This window comes from Heterodontus francisci, chromosome 27 (assembly GCF_036365525.1).
Source record: "Heterodontus francisci isolate sHetFra1 chromosome 27, sHetFra1.hap1, whole genome shotgun sequence".
In the NCBI taxonomy this organism is placed as follows: Eukaryota; Metazoa; Chordata; class Chondrichthyes; order Heterodontiformes; family Heterodontidae; genus Heterodontus; species Heterodontus francisci.
In genome coordinates, this window is record NC_090397.1 from 17,404,181 (window position 1) to 17,425,019 (window position 20,839).

Below are 20,839 nucleotides of genomic sequence, written 5' to 3' on the forward strand. Positions count from 1 at the left end.
ATTTTCTGACCAGCCAATATTTTTGAGGCAATACAGTAACTGACTCTGCAGAGATTGGTGGCTGAATTTCTTTCCTCAAAACTGACTGAAAACACAATTCCCTTTGAGGCCACTGTCCAGGTAGACAACCCAATCCAAATTAGTACTTAGGAACTGACAACTTCAGCAACACCACTGGCATTCAAATGTCCTATATTCACAACCCTCACTAAAAACTCAGCACCAAATGCCAATGGAAGACTTTATTTATCCAATATTGTATCTTGTCTTGGTTGGGTTGGCCTTGATTAAACCAACTCTGTAGATGAATAAAATTATTTGTTTTAACTACAGCCAGCTGACTCCTGTGAGAGTAAGGAGACAGAGAAATACCATATGACCATACAAATTAAGCAGAAGTAGGCCATTCAGCCCGTCAAGCCTCGTCTGCCATTTAATAAGATCATGGCTGATCTGTTTCTGTCTCGAATTCCACACTCCCATCTAACCCCGATAATCTTTGATTCCCTGGCCTATCAAGAATCTATCTACCTCCGCCTTAAAAATATTCAATGACCCCGCCTCCACCACCTTCTGAGGCAGAGAATTCCAAAGTCGCACAACCCTCTGAGAGAAAAGTTTTCTCCTCGTCTCTGTCATGAAAGGGCGACTCCTAATTTTAAAACAGTGCCTCCTAGTTCTGGACTCACCCACAAGAGGAAACATCCTTTCCACATCCACCTTGTCCAGACCGTTCAGAATCTTATATACTTCAATCAAGTCTCCCCTCACTCTTCTAAACTCCAGTGAAAACAAGTCGAGTCTGTCCAACCTTTCTTCATAAGGCAACCCGCTCATTCCAGGTATTAATCTAATAAACCTCCTCTAAACCATTCACATCCTTCCTTAAATAAGGAGACCAAAACTACACACAGTATTCGAGATGTGGTCTCACCAATGCCTTGTATAACTGAAGCATAACATCCTTATTTTTATTGTACTAAATACAAAATGAAGAGAAACTTGCACTTATATAGCATATTCAGGACATCTCAAAGCATTTCATGGACTGCTAAGAGTGATAATACCCTGAAGGAGTGCAGTCCAGACCATGGCATCAATGGGCTGTAGAGGAGGGAACAGCAAAGTGTAGAAATGCAGTTGTTATAGGAGATTCCATAGTCAGGGGGACAGACAGGCATTTCTGTAATTGTCATCATGAGTCTGCATGGTGCGTTGCCTCCCTGGTGCCATTGTAAAGGACATCACGGAGAGGATGCAGGATATTCTGTTGGGGAAAGTCAGTGAGCCAGAAGTTGTGGTAGACATTAGTACCAACGACATAGCAAGGGCACGTATTGAGGTCGTACGGTCAGATTCAGGAGCTAGGGAAAAAGTTCAAGAGTAGGAATTCGATGGAAGCAATCTCTGGATTACTCCCATGCCACATGCTAGAGTAGAAATAGGAAGATCGGGAGGATCAATCCATGGCTTGAAGTATGGGGCAGGAGGGAGGACTTCAGATTCTTAGGGCATTGGTTCTGGGCATAAGGCACCTAGTTAAAAGGGACAGGTTGCACCTCAACAGGACTGAGATCAATGTCCTCTGAGGGAGGTTCACTAGTGTGGCTGTGGACAGTTTAAATTAAATTGGCAGGAGGATGGGCACCAGCATGCAGAACTAGAAAATAGGAATAAGGTGAATAATGTGAGAATGTTGGACAGTACTAGAGAAGGTAGTAGTTCCATATTAGATCAGAGCAGACGGAGAAGGGCTATACAAGGATAAGCGGCACAGTGGCGCAGTGGTTAGCACCGCAGTGGTTAGCACCAGCGACCCGGGTTCAGTTCTGGGTACTGCCTGTGTGGAGTTTACAAGTTCTCCCTGTGACTGCGTGGGTTTCCGCCGGGTGCTCCAGTTTCCTCCCACCTCCAAAAGACTTGCAGGTTGACAGTAAATTGGCCATTGTAAATTGCCCCTAGTGTCGGTAGGTGGTAGGAGAATGGTGGGGATGTGGTAGAGAATATGGGATTAATGTAGGATTAGTATAAATGGGTGGTTGTTGGTCGGCGCAGACCCGGTGGGCCGAAGGGCCTGTTTCAGTGCTGTATCTCTAAATAAATAAAATAAAAAGTTACAAATAGAGAAAAGGGAGGTGGGGTGACAGTACTGGTTAGGGAAGACATTGTAGTGTTGGAAAGTGGGGCTGTCCTTGAGGGAGCAAGGACAGCATCTATTTGGTTAAATTTGAGATGCAAAAAGGGTTTGATCACGTTAAGAGGGGTGTTCTATAGACCTCCAAATACTGAGAGAGAGGAGCAAATCTGCAGGGAAATCAGGGAAACAATAGAGATGTGAAAAAACTACAGAGTGGTGATATTGGGAGACTATAATTGCTGAAATATTGATTGGGATAATTTTAGAGTAATAGGAAAAGGACGGGGTTAATTTCTGGATTGTGCTTAGGAGAACTTCCTTGATCAGTATGTTCTCCGCCTAATTAGAAAGGAGGCATTGATGGATCTGGTGCTGGGAAATGAGGTGAGCCAAGTCGACCAAGCATCTGTGGGGGAGCACTCAGGTAAGAGTGATCATCGTATCATAAGGTTTCGGCTTGTAATGCAGAAAAGCAAGGAATAGTATAAGGTACAACGGCTAGATCAGAAGATGGCTAATTTCAATGCAATGAGAAGGGTTCTAGCCAGGATAAAATGGAACATAAGATTGACAGGAAAAATTGTAATGGAATAATGTGTTATCTCTAAGGAAGAAATGCTTCAGGTACAGGCTAGGTACATTCCAACAAGGGTGAAAGGTAGGGGAACCAAAAACAGGGCTCCTTGGATGACGAGGGAGATAGAGATCATGCTGAAACAAAAATAAGAGAGTGTATGATGCAGGTCAAGTGAATTCTTCAGATCAGAACCAGGCCAAATACAATAAGTTGAGAGGGGAGGTGAAGAGGAAAATAAGACTGGCAGAAAGAGAATATGAGAATAGAATGGCAGTCGACATAAAAGGGAAGCCAGAAATCTTCTACAGGCATGTAAACAGTAAGCGGGTAGTAAGAGGTGGAATGGGGTCTATTAGAGACAAAGAGGGTAATATATGCTTCGAGGCACAGGGCAAGGCTGAAATACTTAATGAGTGTTTACTAAGGTACAGGAATCTGACAAACTATCAGTAGTAATGGAGGGAGTAGAAGCAATGGATGGGGTAAAAACTGAGAGGGAGGAGGTACTGGAAAGGCTGTCTATGCTTAGGGTAGATATGTCACCTGGTCCTGATAGCTTGCATCACAGGTCGCTAAAAGAAGTGGGGGTGTAGATAGCATAAGGGCTTGACATAATCTTCCAAACTTCCCTAGGTATGGGGAGGTGTCAAAGGATTGGACAGTGGCAAATGTGACAATCTTATTCAAGAAAAGGTGTAAGTACAGTTCAAGAAACTACAGGCCAGTATAACATCAGTGGTGGGAAAGGTTTTAGAAACAATAATCAAGGTGTCATGAAGACCCCACCTGCCAAGAATGAGGCATATTAATTTCATCATATGAACATTAATTTAAACTATTGCTGGAAGGAAGAGATGACTCATTCAAAGAGAATCAGCAGTGGCTGGAAAACATTTGCATACTAAGAGACAGTGCCTGAAGACAACAGAACGCCTCCCTGATCACCAGACATTGATTATGTCAGAAAGCCAGCATTTCAGGGTGTCTGCTAAGATGGAGAATCCACAAACACAGGAGTTTGTTAAAACTAGTCACTTGACTTACCTGCTGGCCCAGGTTTTGTTTGAACTGTTCACAGGACAGTTTGGGTCAGATTGCAACTGAACTTGGAAGAAGACAGCCTCTCTCCTGGCTAGCTCTCTCTTTCTCTCTTTCACATGGATTTCTGGATCCACTAAAGTCACTTAAATCTCAAGAGAGAAAAGAGTCCTACATCGAAACAAGTTTTAAAGCATGCACTGGGCCCCAACGAAACAGCAAGACAAAGCGGCAATCAAAGACTCTACATTGAACTCAAAGGACCATAAATACATACCAGCTATTGCCTCAAACATTCCCCTTTAGTCTTTCTACATTTCTGTCTCTATCTGCATGTGTGTTTATCGCGTATGCATGCTAGCTTGGTCGCATCATGTATTCATAGTCATTCTAACCATATTAGAGTTTTAAGGTTAATAAACCTTTGTTTAAATCTAAGAAAACTTGTCTGGTTGATTTCTTTGCCTTACAATTGGAGCGCAATGAACAAGGATTTACTGAGGGGGGAGCTAAAAACAAGGTGTTTTAAAATTATACCCTGTTACAGTCAAACCAGGCAAAGGCTGAGAGGGAACCCCTAGACCCCTTTCTCACCTGGTCGTAATAAGGGGGGAAAAAAACCGACAAGCACTTGGAGAATTTGAGTTAATTAAGGATAGCCGGCATGGATTTGTTAAAGGCAGATCTTGCTTGACTAATCTAATTGAATTTTTTGAAGCAACTGAGAAGGTGGATGAAGGAAATGCAGTGGCTGTTTGACAAAGTATAAAAGGCTGGTTAACAAAATTGAGGCTCATGGAATAGGAGGGTCAGTGTCCAATTGGAGAAACAATTGGCTTAAGGACAGAAAACAGCGAGTCATGGTAAATGGTTGTTTTTCAGACTGGAGGGTGGTACACAGCGGAGCTCCCCGAGGGTCAGTGCTGGGATTACTGTTTTGCTCGCTATATATAAAAATGACTTGGACCTTGGAATACAGAGTAGAGTTTCAAAATATGCCCATGAGACCAAACTTGGAGGAGTGGCAAAGAGTGAGGATGATATGAACTGACTGCAATGGGACATAATCTAGCAAAATGGGCAGACAAGTGGCAGATGGAATTTAATACAGACAAGTGTGAGGTGATGCATTTTGGCAGAAGGGACAGGGTGAGGCAATATAGACTTAATGGCATAGTTCTAAAGAGTGTGCAGGAACAGAGGGACCTGGGGGTGCATGTGCATCGATCCTTGAAGGTGGCAGCACATACTGAGAGAGTGGTTAGCATATGGAATCGTGGGCTTCGAAAGTGGAGGCATAGAGCACAAAAGCAGGGAAGTTATGCTGAACCTTTATAAAGCTTTGGTTTTGCGCCAACTAGAGTATTGCATCCACTTCTGGTCACCAGTTCTGGATGTGCAGGTCCTTGAGAGGGTGCAAAGAAGATTTACCAGAACGGTTCCAGGGATGAGGGATTTTAGTTACAAGGTTAGGTTGGAACAGCTGGGGTTGTTCTCCCTGGAACAAAGGAGATTGAGGGGAGATTTCATAGAAGTGTACAAGACTATGACAGGCTTAGATAAGTTAGACAGGAAAAAACTGTTCCCATTAACTCATAGTACAAGGACACAAGGACTAGGGGACACAGATTGAAGGTTTTGGGCAAGAGATGCAGGGAGAATATGAGGAAAAACTTTTTTTTTTACAGTCAGTGGTAATGATCTGGAACTCACTGCCCATGAGGGTGGTGGAAGTCGAGACAATCAATGATTTCAAAAGGAAACTGGATTGGCATTTGAAGGAAATAAACTTGCAGGGCTACGGGGATTGAGCGGAGGAGTGGGACTGACTGGATTGCTCCGCAGAGAGCCGGCATGGACTCAATGGGCTGAATGGCCTTCTTCTATGCCGTAAATGGCTATATCAATTATTTTTGAAGTCAAATCAGACAAATGCAGCAGTTACTTTTGCACACTGCAAGACCTTAACAAACACTGAGATGAATGACCAGATCATCTGTTTTTAGGTGATGGTGGTGATTAAGAAGGTTGTGTTGGCCAGGAGACCAAAAAAACTCGCTGCTCCTCTTTGCATAGTGCTGAAAGGTCTTTTGAAGCCACCTGTAGAGGCAGACTGGGCCTCGGTCTAACACACAGTGGCGCAGTGGTTAGCACCGCAGCCTCACAGCTCCAGGGACCCGGGTTCAATTCTGGGTACTGCCTGTGTGGAGTTTGCAAGTTCTCCCTGTGTCTGCGTGGGTTTCCTCCGGGTGTTCCGATTTCCTCCCACATGCCAAAGACTTGCAGGTTGGTAGGTAAATTGGCCATTATAAATTGCCCCTAGTATAGGTAGGTGGTAGGGAAAATATAGGGACAGGTGGGGATGTGGTAGGAATATGGGATTAGTGTAGGATTAGTATAAATGGGTGGTTGATGGTTGGCACAGACTTGGTGGGCCGAAGGGCCTGTTTCAGTGCTGTATCTCTAAACTAAACTAAACCTTATTGGCATCGCTTCATCAGTGTTATCTTAGATTCTGTGCTCAGCAGCTGCAAAAACTCAACACAGAACATCCATGTGGAAATATCCTGTTTCATGGTGGAAAGCAGAAATGCTTTCTTTTTCCTCCCCCTCCCTCCCTCGTGAGACACCAAACACAAGAAAATGGTAACAGTACGATGCATGAAGCTATAAAGATAAAACCATGCCAAACCAAATGGAAGAAAAATATTCCTAATAGGAAGGAAAGACGTAACTTGATTATATAGCACATTTCATCACCTCATAATGTCCAAAAGCACTTTATAGCCAATTAAATAATATTGAAGTGTAGTCACAGTTGTAATGTCGGATACGAATTTGTCTCAGCAAGTTCCACAAACAGCATTGAAATAAATGGTCAGATCATCCATTGGGAGTGTTGGCTGAGGGATAAATGCTGGCCAGGATACTGAGATACTGGGTTTAAAATTGATAAACAGGAAGTATTAGATAGGCTGTCTGTACTTAAAGTGGATAAAGCACCAGAACCGGATGAGATGCATCTGAGGGAAGTGAGGTTGGAAATTGCAGAGGCACTGGCCATCATTTTTCAGTCTTCCTTCAACTCCGGGGAGATGCCAGAGGACTGGAGAATTGCAAACATTACACCCTTGTTCAAAAATGGGTGCAAAGATAAGTCAGCAACTACAGGCCAGTCAATTTAACTTTGGTGGTGGGGAAACTTCTAGAAAAAAATAATTCAGGGCAAAATTAATAGTCATGTCGACAAATGTGAGTTAATTAAGGAAAGCCAGCGTGAATTTCTTAAGGGAAGATCATGTTTAACTAAATTGCTGGAGTTTTTTTGAGGAGGTAACAGAGAGGGTTGATGGACTTTCAAAAGGCATTTGATACAGTGCCACACAACAGACTTGTGAGCAAATTTATAGCTCATGGAATAAAAGGGGTGGCAGCAACATGGATGCGAAATTGGCTGAATGACAAGATACAAAGAGTAGTGATTGATGGATGTTTTTCAGCTGGAGGAAGGCTTGTAGTTGGGTTCCCCAGGGGTCAGTGTTGGGACCATTGCTTTCCCTGATATATATTAATGCCCCAGACCTTGGTGTACAGGGCACAATTTCAATGTCTGCAAATGATACAAAACAAGGAAGCATTGTAAACTGTGAGGGGGATAGTGTAGAACTCCAAAAGAACATAGACAAGTTGGTGTAATGGGCAGACAGGTGGCAGATGAGGTTCAGTGCAGAGAAATGTGAAGTGCTTCATTTTGGTAGGAAGAACATGGAGAGACAATAGAAAATAAAGGGTACAATTCTAAAGGGAATGCAGGAATAGAGGGACCTGGGTGTATATGTGCATAAGTCATTGAAGGTGGCAGGATAGGTTGAGAGAGCAGTTAATAAAGCATACAGTATCCTGGGTTTTATTAATAGGGGCAGAGAGTACAAGAGCAAGGAAGTTATGCTGAACCTGTATAAGACACTAGTTCATCCTCAGCTGGAGTATTGCGTCCAGTTCTGGTGCCGCACTTTAGGAATGACATGAGTGCATTGGAAAGGGTACAGAAAAGATTCACGAGAATGGTTCCAGGGATGAGGACTGTTTTCCTTGGAGAAGAGAAGGCTGAGAGGTGATTTGATAGAGGTATTCAAAATCATGAGGGATCTGGACAGAGTAGACAAAAACTCTTCCCAATCATGAAAGGATTGAGAACGAGAGGGCACAGATTTAAAGTATTTGGTAAGAGAAGCAAAGTGACATGAAGAAAAACTTTTTCATGCAGCGAGTGGTTAAGGTCTGGAATGCACTGCCTGAGAGTGTGGTGATTAGCAACACCTTGATGATTGAATGGGAAGCCTTCCATTCAAACAAGCAATGATAAAAAGTGATGTACAATAATGCTGGCAGCCCTGACAGATGATAATACTGAATGATTATTGAAATTCTACCTGACGTGCACACTTATTCCCGAGAAGAGGATAAGAAACGGACAGAACTGAAGGATGGGTGTTTTGCTCTGTAAATGTTTTCATCCAACTGTGAAGGCTTTCAGTGGCCCTTTATCATTAGCAGTGAAGGGGCTCTTTTGTCACTGACTTACTGCTAATAGTTAGCCATAATACCAGGAAGAATGACCAGTCAACTCCAAGTCATAGATGTTACAAACAAACCAGTCAACAGCATTTTGCAGAGTGCCATAACCAGCTTTACATGAGTAAATTATAAGGTGACACCATAGGTCCACCTGCAGAAACCTGGATTCAGGATTCAGTTACTACATGGACTTATGGGCACAGGTTAAACTAGGCCCCATTATTTGAAAATATTTTTTAAAAAGTGTTGCATCTCCAACAACATGGATAGCAGTAAGGATTATATGTCTAATTTTAAATGTAATGATGTATCTGGCACCTCCTAACCAAACTTTTAAAATATTCATTCACTGGATGTGGGCATCACTTGCAAGGCCAGCATTTATTGCACATCCCTCATTGCCCTTGAGAAGGTCCAGGATGTTGACTCACAGACAATGAAGGAACAGAGATATAGGTCCAAGTCAGGGTGATGTGTGACTTGGAGGGAATACTGAAGGTGATGGTGTTCTCATGTGCCTACTGCCCTTGTCCTTCTAGGTGTGGAACTCATGGATTTGAGGACGGATAGGTCAGAACTGTATTGCTTGCTTTTGTTTTCTGGTAAGATTTCATCTCGGTAACAGACCATCTGAGTAGGTGTACTTTTTGTTCCAATGAAGTGGCAGAAGGAAAATTGTTTTTCTTTTGTTAAGAGCTTATGTGGCTACCCACATGTAGTTACAATTAAATTTATGTTTGCTGGGGTTTTAACAGTTCTTTTGGGGGGGCAGTGGGGAGTAAGAGAGGGGAGAAACAACTTGATTTGGGAGTCGAGCTTTTGTATACCTATACCATCTGTACATAAGTGATTAGAGCACTAACCAGAATAATTCCTACTGAAATGAAAGGCACAGAATACTGAACTAGTGTACACTCAAGTCTTGATTACACCGTTGTAAGATGAAACATTTCCCATAGCTGAGGTATTAAGACAAAGCTTCTTAAGAAGCTCCAATTCACATGGAACAGCAATTCATTAAATCCAGAGTGACATGCTAGACGGGGCAATGTACTGGGCACAAAATAAACTGAATTCAACCACAAAATTCCTGAACGATGATCACAACCCCAGATAACACAATTGTAACAAGCATATTCAATGACTGAGTTGCTAAGTTCAAGTTCTGTGCTTGCCTGGCTTTTAATCCGCATGAAATGAGTGGTGGAAAGTCATAGAACACTCATTCTGGCTATTATTGAAGAGCTTTAATACTGGAGCAATATTCCACATAAAAATGCTTTAGATAATTAGTAATGCCACCAACACTAGAAAATCACTTGTAATTTAACTGCTATGGCTCTGGAACAGAGTCAAATGTGACAGTTTGAACAAAAGCCACCTTGAAGTCTAATGGCGACTATTTCTCTCCTCATAATTCAGATCAATCGTTCCATCTTTTCCCAACACATCAGATGACTGAATGAGAAAGGGGTAAGAAAATGATAACTGAAGACAGCTTGTTGCTCCATTCAGTCTGGAAACCAAAAAACCCTTCAGATATTACAGCTTATATATAAAGCAATAATTTAGTTCATGTCTATTATTGATTGCATTAAAGAAGCACTTATTACAATCCATCATTTGTAGTGTTGCTCCATCATAATAATAAAAGCAAAATACTGCAGATGCTGGAAATCTGAAATAAAAACAAGAAATGCTGGAAATACCCAGCAGGTCTAGCAGCATCTGTGGAGAGAAAAGCAGAGTTAACGTTTCAGGTCAGTGACCCTTCTTCAGAACTGGCAAATATTAGAAATGTAAAAGGTTATAAGCAAGTAAATCGGGGCGTGGGGCAAGAGATAACAAAAGAGAACTGAAGAAGGGTCACAAACCTGAAACGTTAACTCGCTTCTCTCTCCACAGATGCTGCCAGACCTGCTGAGTATTTCCAACATTTCTTGCTTTTAATGCTACATCATGATGGGGTCAGTCGGGGAACCAGACGAACAAAAAAGATACATAGCAACAGGAAGAGCTGCCACAACTAGGAAATAAAAATTTGTCCTCAAATGTAAATTTATTTCTGAATTATTCGTTCCACCGGACTGAACTGAAAGTATGTTGTGATATTTCCCCTGTTGGTGCATAGATTGCTATGGGCACTGACCTGTGATCCTCTGTAGCCACGTTTATGATCCCATTCGGAGTGTGACAGAATCTGAAAGAACAACAAAACCAATGCTTAGCAGAAAGAAAAGAACACTATCATACACACAATTACTTTAGAGTACCAGTCACAGTGGTAACAAATTTAGATTGGGACAATAAAAATGTGAACGCATTTCTGCTTGAATGCATTTTTGTCATGATGGTAGTATGCTAATGTGATGATGGACATTTGTGTGACATTCCTCAATGCACTATTTTACTGGAAATGTTAACTCATTTGAAACAAACAGGTTCACAACTGCATTAGAACAGTAGACAGAGGAATGCTACAATAGCTCGTTATGTGGGAACTGTAAAATGGAAGGCAGATTTATTACATGGGAACTAGAAAATGGTAGATCTTTTTTTTTAATTCATTCATGGGACGTGGACGTCACTGGCTATGCCAGCATTTATTGCCCATCCCTAATTGCCCTTCACAAGGTGGTGGTGAGCTGCCTTTTTGAACCGCTGCAGTTCATGTGAGGTAGGTACGCCCACAGTGTTGTTAGGAAGGGAGTTCCAGGATTTTGACCCAGCGACAGTGAAGGAACGGCGATATAGTTCCAAGTCAGGATGGTGTGTGACTTGGACGGGAACCTGCACCTGGTGGTGTTCCCATGCATCTGCTGCTCTTGTCCTTCGAGGTGGTAGAGGTCGCGGGTTTGGAAGGTGCTGTCTAAGGAGCTTTGGTGCGTTGCTGCAGTGCATCTTGTAGATGGTACACACTGCTGCCACTGTGTGTCAGTGGTGGAAGGAGTGAATGTTTGTGGATGGTGTGCCAATCAAGTGGGCTGCTTTGTTTTGGATGGTGTCAAGCTTCTTGAGTGTTGTTGGAGCTGCACCCATCCAGGCAAGTGGAGAGTATTCCATCACACTCCTGACTTGTGCCTTGTAGATGCTGGACAGGTTTTGGGGAGTCAGAAGGTGAGTTACTCGTCGCAGGATTCCTAGCCTCTGACCTGCTTTTGTAGCCACGGTATTTATATGGCTAGTCCAGTTCAGTTTCTGGTCAATGGTAGCCCCTAGGATGTTGATAGTGGGGGATTCAGCGATGGTAATGCCATTGAATGTCAAGGGGAGATGGTTAGATTCTCTCTTGTTGGAGATGGTCATTGCCTGGCACTTGTGTGACATGAATGTTACTTGCAACTTATCAGCCCAAGCCTGGTTATTGTCCAAGTCTTGTTGCATTTCTAGACGGACTGCTTCAGTATTTGAGGAGTCGCGAATGGTGCTGAACATTGTGCAATCATCAGCGAACATCCCCACTTCTGACCTTATGACTGAAGGAAGGTCATTGATGAAGCAGCTGAAGATGGTTGGGCCTAGGACACTACCCTGAGGAACTCCTGCAGTGATGTCCTGGAGCTCAGATGATTGACCTCCAACAACCACAGCCATCTTCCTTTGCGCTAGGTATGACTCCAACCAGCAGACAGTTTTCCCCCTAATTCCCATTGACTCCAGTTTCATTACACAGGTACTAGCAAATGGGAGGCATGTTCATTACATGGGTATCTTAAAATAAGAGGCATGTTCATTCCACAGGTATGGTAAAATGGGGGATATATCCATACATGGGTACCGTAAAATGGGAGGCACATTCATTACACAGCGACTGGAAAATGGGAAAGCTCTGTCACAGCCGTTCGAACCTCTGTGTGCTGCACTCAGCTGAATATTGACAGGCAATGAAAGGAAAATCTGCCCTTTGATAATTTGCCAGTAAAACGTGCAATCGTGATTTGATAACGCTATGGCGATCAAGCCACAGTCATTAATGGTTCAGCTTGGATATCACTGCATGCAAACTGAGTGCATCAGACAACAGCATGCCCTGTTTAAGCAGCTGCCTGGTAAATAAGAGTGAGTTTCTACTGCATACGTAACCCTCTGAACTTTGCTGTACAAATCATATAAAAATTATATCCTGCAGCAATGTCAGACTGTAATTTTATTTTGGAGTTTGGGGTCAGATAAAGGTTACTTACAAAATCATCATCTAAATGCTTTGATGAGATTACCTCCTTGCAATCACGATTACTGTCAGTCAGCCATTATTTTCAACATAAATCTTTTCTTTCCAGCCTAACTTGTCCCAGAAACAGCGCTATGAAACACCTACCCTAATGTGCATCTTTCTGATATGTGGACAAATGCTTTTGTCAAACAGGTTGGACACTAATCTGGAACTTATTGTAAGCCCAGATCAGTTTCCATTTAGTGAGCCTGCTGATGGCCCCTAGAATAGATCAGCGATAAAAGGCTCAGTAGAGGACATTAGGGAATAAATAAAAAAGAAAGACTGCATTTATGTAGCACCATTCATGAACTCAGGATGTCCTAAAACACTTTACAGCCAAGGGAATACTTTTTGAAGTGTGGTTACTGTTGTAATGTAGGAAATACCGCAGCCATTTTGCACACAGCAAGTCCCCACAGAACAGCAATGAGAAGAATGACCAGATACTTTTTTTTCACCAATGTTGATTGAGGCATAAATATTTGCCAGGGCACCGTGGAGAATCTTCTTTGAAATAGTCCCTTGGGATCTTTTACATTCACCTGAGAGAGAAGATGAGGTCTCAGTTGAACATCTTATCTGAAAGTCAGCACTCATTCAGTAATGCATTGGACTGTTAGCTTAGACTTTGTGTTCAAGTTTCCTGAGCTGACATGAACTCACAACTTTCCGACTCAGGGGCAAGAGAGCACGGATATAAGAATTTCCTTTTAGCTACTCACACTTCTCTGCTATAACTTCTCCAAAAGTGCAACTGAAACCTTGTTAACTTCAACTGAATAAGCTATGTCTGTCTCATGACAATAGATAATTCCGTCACTGAACGTGAAGACATTCCAGCAGCAGTGACCAGCAAATGACACCAATAAAATTCCTCCCTGCAGGAACAATGTGAAAAAAGTTTGCTTTTTTCCCTCCAATAATCATGAACTATACTGAAAACACACAACGTGCACACACACAAATGGAAACAACATCACCTCCAAGACACAAGTCATTCTGACTTGGACATATATCACCATGCCTTCATTGTCATTGGCCAAATCTGGGAACTCACTACCTAACAACATTGTGGGATTTGGACCTTTGGACCTCCCTACCTAACAGGATTGTGGGAGCACTTTCACCACAAAGACTGCAGCAATTCAACAAGGCCGACTGCCATCTTCTCGAGGGCATCTAGGGATGGGCAATAAATGTCAACCTTGTCAGCAATACCCACATTCCGAGAGTGAATGTGAAAAAGACAAACTCCCACAAAAAGACGAAACATAAAATTCACAAGATTGTTGTTTATGGTAATAAACGTGTTATGAGCCAATCGTAACACAATAATCGAGATGAAAGGCCCACACCTTAAACAGTAACTCCCCAGTTCTCACCACAGATGCTGATGGCCCAGCTGGGTGCTTCCAGCATTTCTGCTTTTGTTTTCTGAAGCAATAATGATTCTTTAAATACTTCTCAAACTGGGAATAAGCCAGTCAAGCAACAGAAATATCCCAAACCACGTGAATCCAGCTCCAGAGGCACAACTGTGACTCAAGAGAAAACAAGATGATGGCAGGTCAGTGACCATGCACTGAGAGCTTCCAAACGTGCTGCAAATGGAGCGTTACAATGACCGTTCAGATAGGCAAGAGAAAAATAATAACTTGCATTTACATAGCACCTTTAACATAGCTAGCCAAAGCAGACGACATTAGGACAGGTGACCAAAACTTTGATCAAAGGTGTAGGTATTAAGGAGCATCTTAAATGATTGCGGAGGGGGAGGGGAGGAAATATTTAGGGGGGGAATTCCAGCACTTAGGGCCTAGACAACTGAAAGCATGGCAGCCAATGGTGAGGTGATGGAAGTCGAACATGCACGAGAGGCCAGAATTAGAGGAAGTGGGTGTGGCTATAGAGGGGTTTCAACACAAGGCTGAGAATTTAAAATTTAAGACATTGGTCAGTGATCACAGATGAGCTCTAGATTATAGATGGTGGAAGATGGGAAGCCAGGCAGGAGAGCATTAAAATAGTTGAATCTGGAGGTAACAAAAGCATGGATGAGAGTCTCACTAGCAGCTGGGCTGAGGCAGGGCCAGAGACAGGAGACGCTATGGAGGTGGAAGTGGGCAGTCTTGGGGAGGATATGGGATCAAAGCTCATCTCAGGGTCAAATAAGACATTGAGGTTGCGAACAGCCTGAGATAGTAACCAGATAGAGGGATGGGGTTTGTGGCAGGGGCTGAAGACAATGATGTCGGTCTTCCCAATATTTAAATAAAATTTCTGCTCATCCACTGCTGGACACGCAGCCAGACAAAATAGAAGCAGAGGAGGCGTCAAGGGAAAATACAGTGGAAGCATAAACTATACATGGTATACTCTGTCTCTAAAAGTTAATGGAGCTGACAGAACTATATGACTTAAAGAGCCTAAAATTAAAGTCTCACTATAACTGTGAAGTAGCAGCAAATGACACATCTGTACATGCCAGGGATGTGTAATAGAAAGATACAAAAAACCTGGGCTGACAGAAATATATTAATAATGTATGGGAATAAGGAACTAGAAGTACAAATGGCATGGTTATGCAAATGGTATTCTAAATTTCCTCTTATATGTCCTTTAAATGTATATGAAGTGGGGATTGAGGCACGGTGATTTGGCCCACAGATTTTCTTTCTGCGCCACACTTCTATCTAATTCGTATTTCATTTTTCATATCCTGCACACTATTCACACCCTTCTGTCAGCGCAGATACTTGATTTGCATACACTCACCTCCAACAACATTCACAAAATGTCACCTATAGACTTCTCTTAATGCTCCGTCAGAGGTACAGAGACACATGGCAAGAATTAGATGTATATATAGAGGAAGGTGAAGCACCAGGTGCTGCTTAAGAGATGACCAAGAGGTAGCACGGGCGCTGACTGAGGAGAGGCTAGCTTGGAGGTTACATTATGATACACGTTCTAATGTTCCACTTTGAAACTGAGAATGGGACAGCAGCGGAAGCTGCATATTATAGAGATTTCAAAGAAGAGCAGGGGAGTTATCCCCGGTGTCCTAGGGAATATTTATCCCTCTATCAACATCACCAAAACCTATTATCTGTTCATTATCACATTGCTGTTTGTGGGAGCTTGCTATGCACAAATTAATTGCCATGTTTCCAACATTACAACAGTGACGAGACTTCAAAAGTACTTTATTGGCTGTAAAGCAGTTTGGGACATCCTGTGGTCATGAAAGGCGCTAACTAAATGCATATCTTTCTTTCTTTATATGTAGTCCACCGTCCACACGAGTGATGAGCGATCACTACAGCAACACACAAGTGGCATTTTCAGTAACAGCATCCCTCAAGCATATTTCAATTGCCACTACAGAGACATTTAGATCCAAATTCCAAGAAACAGTGACAGTGGCATCAATGTTTTAGTGAGAATAGTTACAGGCAGCTTCAGAGATCTCATACACTCCCGTGTTCAAAAGTTTCAGTGGGCTTCATGAGGTGATGCCCAACAGTGGTGACATACGTCATCACAGGACTGATTCGCATCCATCAGGGTTCGCCTTGGATATAATTTGGAAAGCCTTTTGTCTCCTCCTCTGTTGCTGCTGAAGTAGATGTGGCTGGGTGCGATACAACTCTTAAATGATTCCCTTAATACTGCAATAAACAGCAAACTGATCAAATGCAGTGGCATCTGCTGTGGTATCTGATAATATGCAAATTTTATGTCTAGCTGGCACACCTCAGTAACACTCTCTCTACTGAGGTACATCATGTCCAGGAAGCTGACCCTGTTGTTGTAGAATCACTGCCTGAGATACTTCATGTAATCCTGGGCCTCTTCCAATACCATCAAGAGGAAGCCTGGCAATAGCCACTGTACACACATACTGGAAAAGGCAAGACAATAAAAGATCTGTGAATTATCCCAGGTAGAGTTCTACTATAAGAGTCGGTATCCTCGACAAGGTGGAACAACAGAAGTCCAAGATGGAGAAGCAAAACACTTCTTCGGTAACATGCACTTCTGCAATTGCTGTACTGATAACAACACAGGGCAGCAAAGACCTGTAAAACAAATGAGGGGGAAGCTCTTGCGCTTTAAGGACACTTCTCTATTTTACATTCATTTAAATTAACTGACAGAAAATTGGGTGGCTTCAGTAGATATGCACATGCCCATCCACCCGATTTCTCTGTAATTCTGCACCCAGGTGATCCAATACCCATTAGATTCAAGAATGGGAAAATTTTTCCTCTCCATTCTCATCACAAATTCCACCACATTTTGTTGAAGATGGGAATCTCAGGCCCAGCCCCTTCCAGTTGTTTGCACTCCAAAGGCTGTCACTTTGATAAGGCGGCCATTCCTTTGAAAAAAGCTTTATCGCCTCGACAGTGAGTTTTTGGGAAGGCAGTTCGAAGAAACTTAGGAACAGCCCGTTCCAAATGCTCTGCTGTCACGCTGCCACATTGCCCACTGGGGACAATCTGCACTGTGGCTGCTGCTAACATGATGATGTGCCAATTCTTTTGTAATATGGATTTTGCTTTTCAGTCCAATGTTTTATGTTTCATTATTTCCAATGGTAAACTTTAATTTTTTTTTTTGCAGATGTGTTTGGTGATGCAATGGTGTCCTAGTGTTACAACAGGTCTTCTGTTTATCCAGGAACATTGTACCCTTAATGTATAATGTAATATACCAGGCTCCTTTACTAGGTGTTGGCTACATCCCCATCTTGAGCATGCTACTCCTTTCATTTGTCTCTTGCTTTTTTGCTTTCTCCAATCTCTCCCTAAAACTGGACTGCACCATGCCAACATCAGTGATGCGGCTGGGAACCATCTCCTTTCACAGTTTACGTTGCTCCAGGCAAATGACAGAAGGAAGATCCTTGTGTCGGTAAACAGACTAATCCATCTGCTCCCTGACAAAAGATATGAATGCAGCCATTCTCCAAACTGGACAAGAAAAAAAATGGTCAGAACAGTAAACACTGACCATAAGAACCCATCTGGACTGGGATGCAAATGCAACATGCACTCATTGCAGGGTAAACCTCCTAGTGAGGAGCCATGCTAGAAGGAAGTGCGAGTCAGAGATAGGACTACAGCAGCACAGCCCCATTTCTCCAACTCATTCTTCCTTTGAACATAGCTGTGCAGGATCACTGGATATACTGACCCTGAAATTCCACAAGGGTCCAACTTGTCCCCCTGCTCTAACTCTGGCGGGAGATGGGTATAAACCTTCAAGTCATTTGCTTGAAGGTCCCAATCATTACCCGCTGGTCATATTGCATAGGAACCCACATGGAATTTGAAGGCCATCACATTTTAAAGAAAGAAAAAGAAAATGAACTTGCATTTATATGGTGCCTTTTCTGACTTAGGACATCCCAAAGCGCTTTCCAACCAATTAGGTACTTTTTGAACTGTAGTCCCTATTGTAATGTAGGAAACACAGCAGTCAATTTGCTCACAGCAAACTTCCACAAACAGCAATGTGATAATGACTGGTTGCTCTACCTGTGATGCTGCTGTAAGCTTTGCTACCAAGTCACAAAGGACAACCTGGTACTTATTATGGTTATCCTCAGGTCTAGATGTAACTATTACTAAACCAAAGGATTATTCCGTCACAATCTGACAGAATGTTTATTCAATTCAGCCATAAACACAAATCCTTGCTGTACACTTATGCCCCCTCCATGACTCTAAACCAATCAACATATGCACAAGGCTTCAAAATCAATGCTTCACATCCAATTAAAAGAAATTAATTATTTGTGGCAGATTTACCAAAAAAGCTGATTCTCTGAGTCCAATTTCATCTTTGCTTCTCGTATGCTGAATGAACTGGATCTGTTTAATATTACTGCTTTCTCCTAAAATCTACACCTGTTTCCCATAGGCTTCTCCTTTGTTCTTGGATAGGTTTACCACAGTACTGGAACAGCTTGGAAGGTAAAACATCTGGCCACTGCCTATGCAAGACCACTGTACAGTATATCACACATGTATGGGATCATTAACAAAAGCAGTTTGGGAATTTGAATTTAGTTTTTAAAAAATCTGTAAATAAAATAGCTGTATTAATAAAAGTGATCGTGTCATAAAAACCCAATTGATGTATTTTAGGGAAGGAAACCTGCTGTCCTTATCCTGTCTGGCCTATATGTGACTCCAGTCCCACACAAACGTGGTTGTCTCTTAACTGCCCTCTGAAGTGGCCAAGCACGCCACCTAGTTGAATCAAACTGCTACACTTATCAGTGTCAACGAGGGATGGGCAATGGCTTTGACCTTGCCAGTGATATTGGGTTTTGAGAGTCTCAATCCAAATCCTGTGAGAAACAATCCAGAAGACAAATCCATTCATATATCACCAGCCTTCCTGTATCTTTACGCAGAGAAGTAACAAGAATGGCTGTTCAGAAAAACAGAATGTCATTTCTGTGAAGTTAAAAGATGCCTTCCAGCGGATGGTGTTAATACACATTGTTGGCACAGAGGTGAAAAAAATTTGCTCTGCATCCAACCCATACTACACCTGTGCTGGGAGTAATTGATGCTGGCATCTCCGAACAGACATGCCAAACAGAAAGAATTTGCCAGGTACTATTTCATGATGACATTGCCCCTTTAAGTGGTTCCAAATGGCAGGCATAAGTTTTAGGTGGTGTGTTGCTTTGTTCCTTCAATTACAGAGAATTTCCATCAAATATCCAAATGTAAGTATAATGCCATTAGATCTGTTGGCATTCTGCATGCAGCCTCTGGCTGGTATAAGCTGTGTGACAATATTCATCAGGTTTAATTCCTTCAGGCCTTAATGCAGTCTGTCTAATGGGTGCAAAGAGCCACAATGGCAACTGGTGAATTACCGTTTCAGTGACCCATGAGATTTCCAAATGATTGCACCTTGGCCCACACTGCCCCAACACAGGTGCAAGCTATGGGCTTGTACATTTGGTTCTCTGCCAATGTCAGTAAGTATAAATCTAGCACTAATGCTCTGGTAGAATTTCGCAAAGTCAGGGAATGGGGAACTCATGGTTGAATAAAAATGAAAATACAGTTGAAGGTGCAATGGAAAACATGCCAAAATAATGTGATGAAAGCAAAAGGACTTCAATAAGCAGTCACAATCATTCCAGTCTAAATCTCTTTTCAAACTCATCTCAAAAGGGAGAATGAGGAGCGACAGAGCCATGTGGTGAAGCCTGTTCATTGTCCATTCACCTCAGGCCTTGGCTCTGAAACCAGCCCAAAATAATTGCTTTCGAAAGGGAATTGAATAATTACCTCAAGAGAAAAAAATGTGCAGGGCTCTGGGGAAAAGGCAGGGGAGTGGGACTAGCTGAGTTGCTCTTCCAGAGAGCTAGCACAGACACGATGGGCTGAATGGCCTCCTTCTTTGCTGTTACCATTCTATGATTCCATAATGGAATGCTAGTCTCTTCCCTCTGCTGAGTGTAGAAGTCCCGAATGAAAGGAGCTTAGACTGTTTGAACCAAGCTTCCCATGGGCCCAATTCAACAGTACAAAATTAAAAGGAAAGGTTCGCACTTCACTTGCACAATCTTGTTCATGATACTGCAGTAAATTGAGACATTTCTATTCTATATCTACTTCTTTTGAACTTGGGAATGCCTGGGCTTGGCGATAAGTGCAAGAGGAAAGAAACATTTCCATTACTCAGTAGTACCATCAGTCACCTTGTGCGAGTGCTCTCCCCTCCCTTACGCCCACAAGAAGCTCGTACTGATGCATCATTTTCTCATGGATATTATCTACCATTTGCAGATGGACAACATAATCAGCTATCTTATTTATGTGTGATCAGATTGCTGGTAAGCATTGAATGGTTTCAGCCAATGATGCACTCTGTACCTTGGGAAAGCTACTAATTAGTTTCTTCTGCTGCTGGCAGTCAGTCCTGAGGATATGTAGATTTTGTTTTATTCATTTGTGGGATGTGGATGTCGCGGTAAGGCCAGCATTTATTGCCCATCTCTAATTGCCCATGTGTGTGTGGCATCATAAAACTTCAGTTGCCTCTTTAATGTGGCAATACACAGAGAGAAATGAATGACTTCCTGGAAGCGCCTGGAATGACTCCCGTGACATAAAGCTGAGGGCAGTGGCGTCCTCCATTGCCATTTGTGATGCAGTGCAGAGAGCAGACTGTCCCTGCGGGTCTTTGTATACCAGGTATCATACCTCAGTCACAGCCTCCCTGCTGACCATGAACCTTTCTGTGTACTGCTCCT

At 42.6% G+C, this 20,839-nt stretch overlaps 1 protein-coding gene and 1 long non-coding RNA gene across 5 annotated transcripts in view; one reads left to right on the forward strand and one right to left on the reverse strand.

The window, feature by feature from the left end:
• Positions 1 to 9,930, forward strand: part of LOC137384678 (uncharacterized) — a 33,046-nt gene extending 23,116 nt beyond the window's left edge. For both annotated transcript variants that reach the window (XR_010977631.1, XR_010977630.1), the window contains 2 exons: positions 8,870 to 8,932; positions 9,753 to 9,930. This is a non-coding gene — a long non-coding RNA (uncharacterized lncRNA). The remainder of the gene's footprint in view (positions 1 to 8,869; positions 8,933 to 9,752) is intronic.
• pde3a (phosphodiesterase 3A, cGMP-inhibited) overlaps positions 1 to 20,839 on the reverse strand; it is a 483,158-nt gene that overhangs the window by 218,337 nt on the left and 243,982 nt on the right. For all 3 annotated transcript variants that reach the window (XR_010977629.1, XM_068058930.1, XM_068058931.1), the window contains exon 2: positions 10,480 to 10,530. Coding sequence is in view for 2 of the 3 variants with exons in the window: in XM_068058930.1 (XP_067915031.1) it covers positions 10,480 to 10,530 (51 nt within the window). In the remaining variant the exon portion in view is untranslated. The remainder of the gene's footprint in view (positions 1 to 10,479; positions 10,531 to 20,839) is intronic.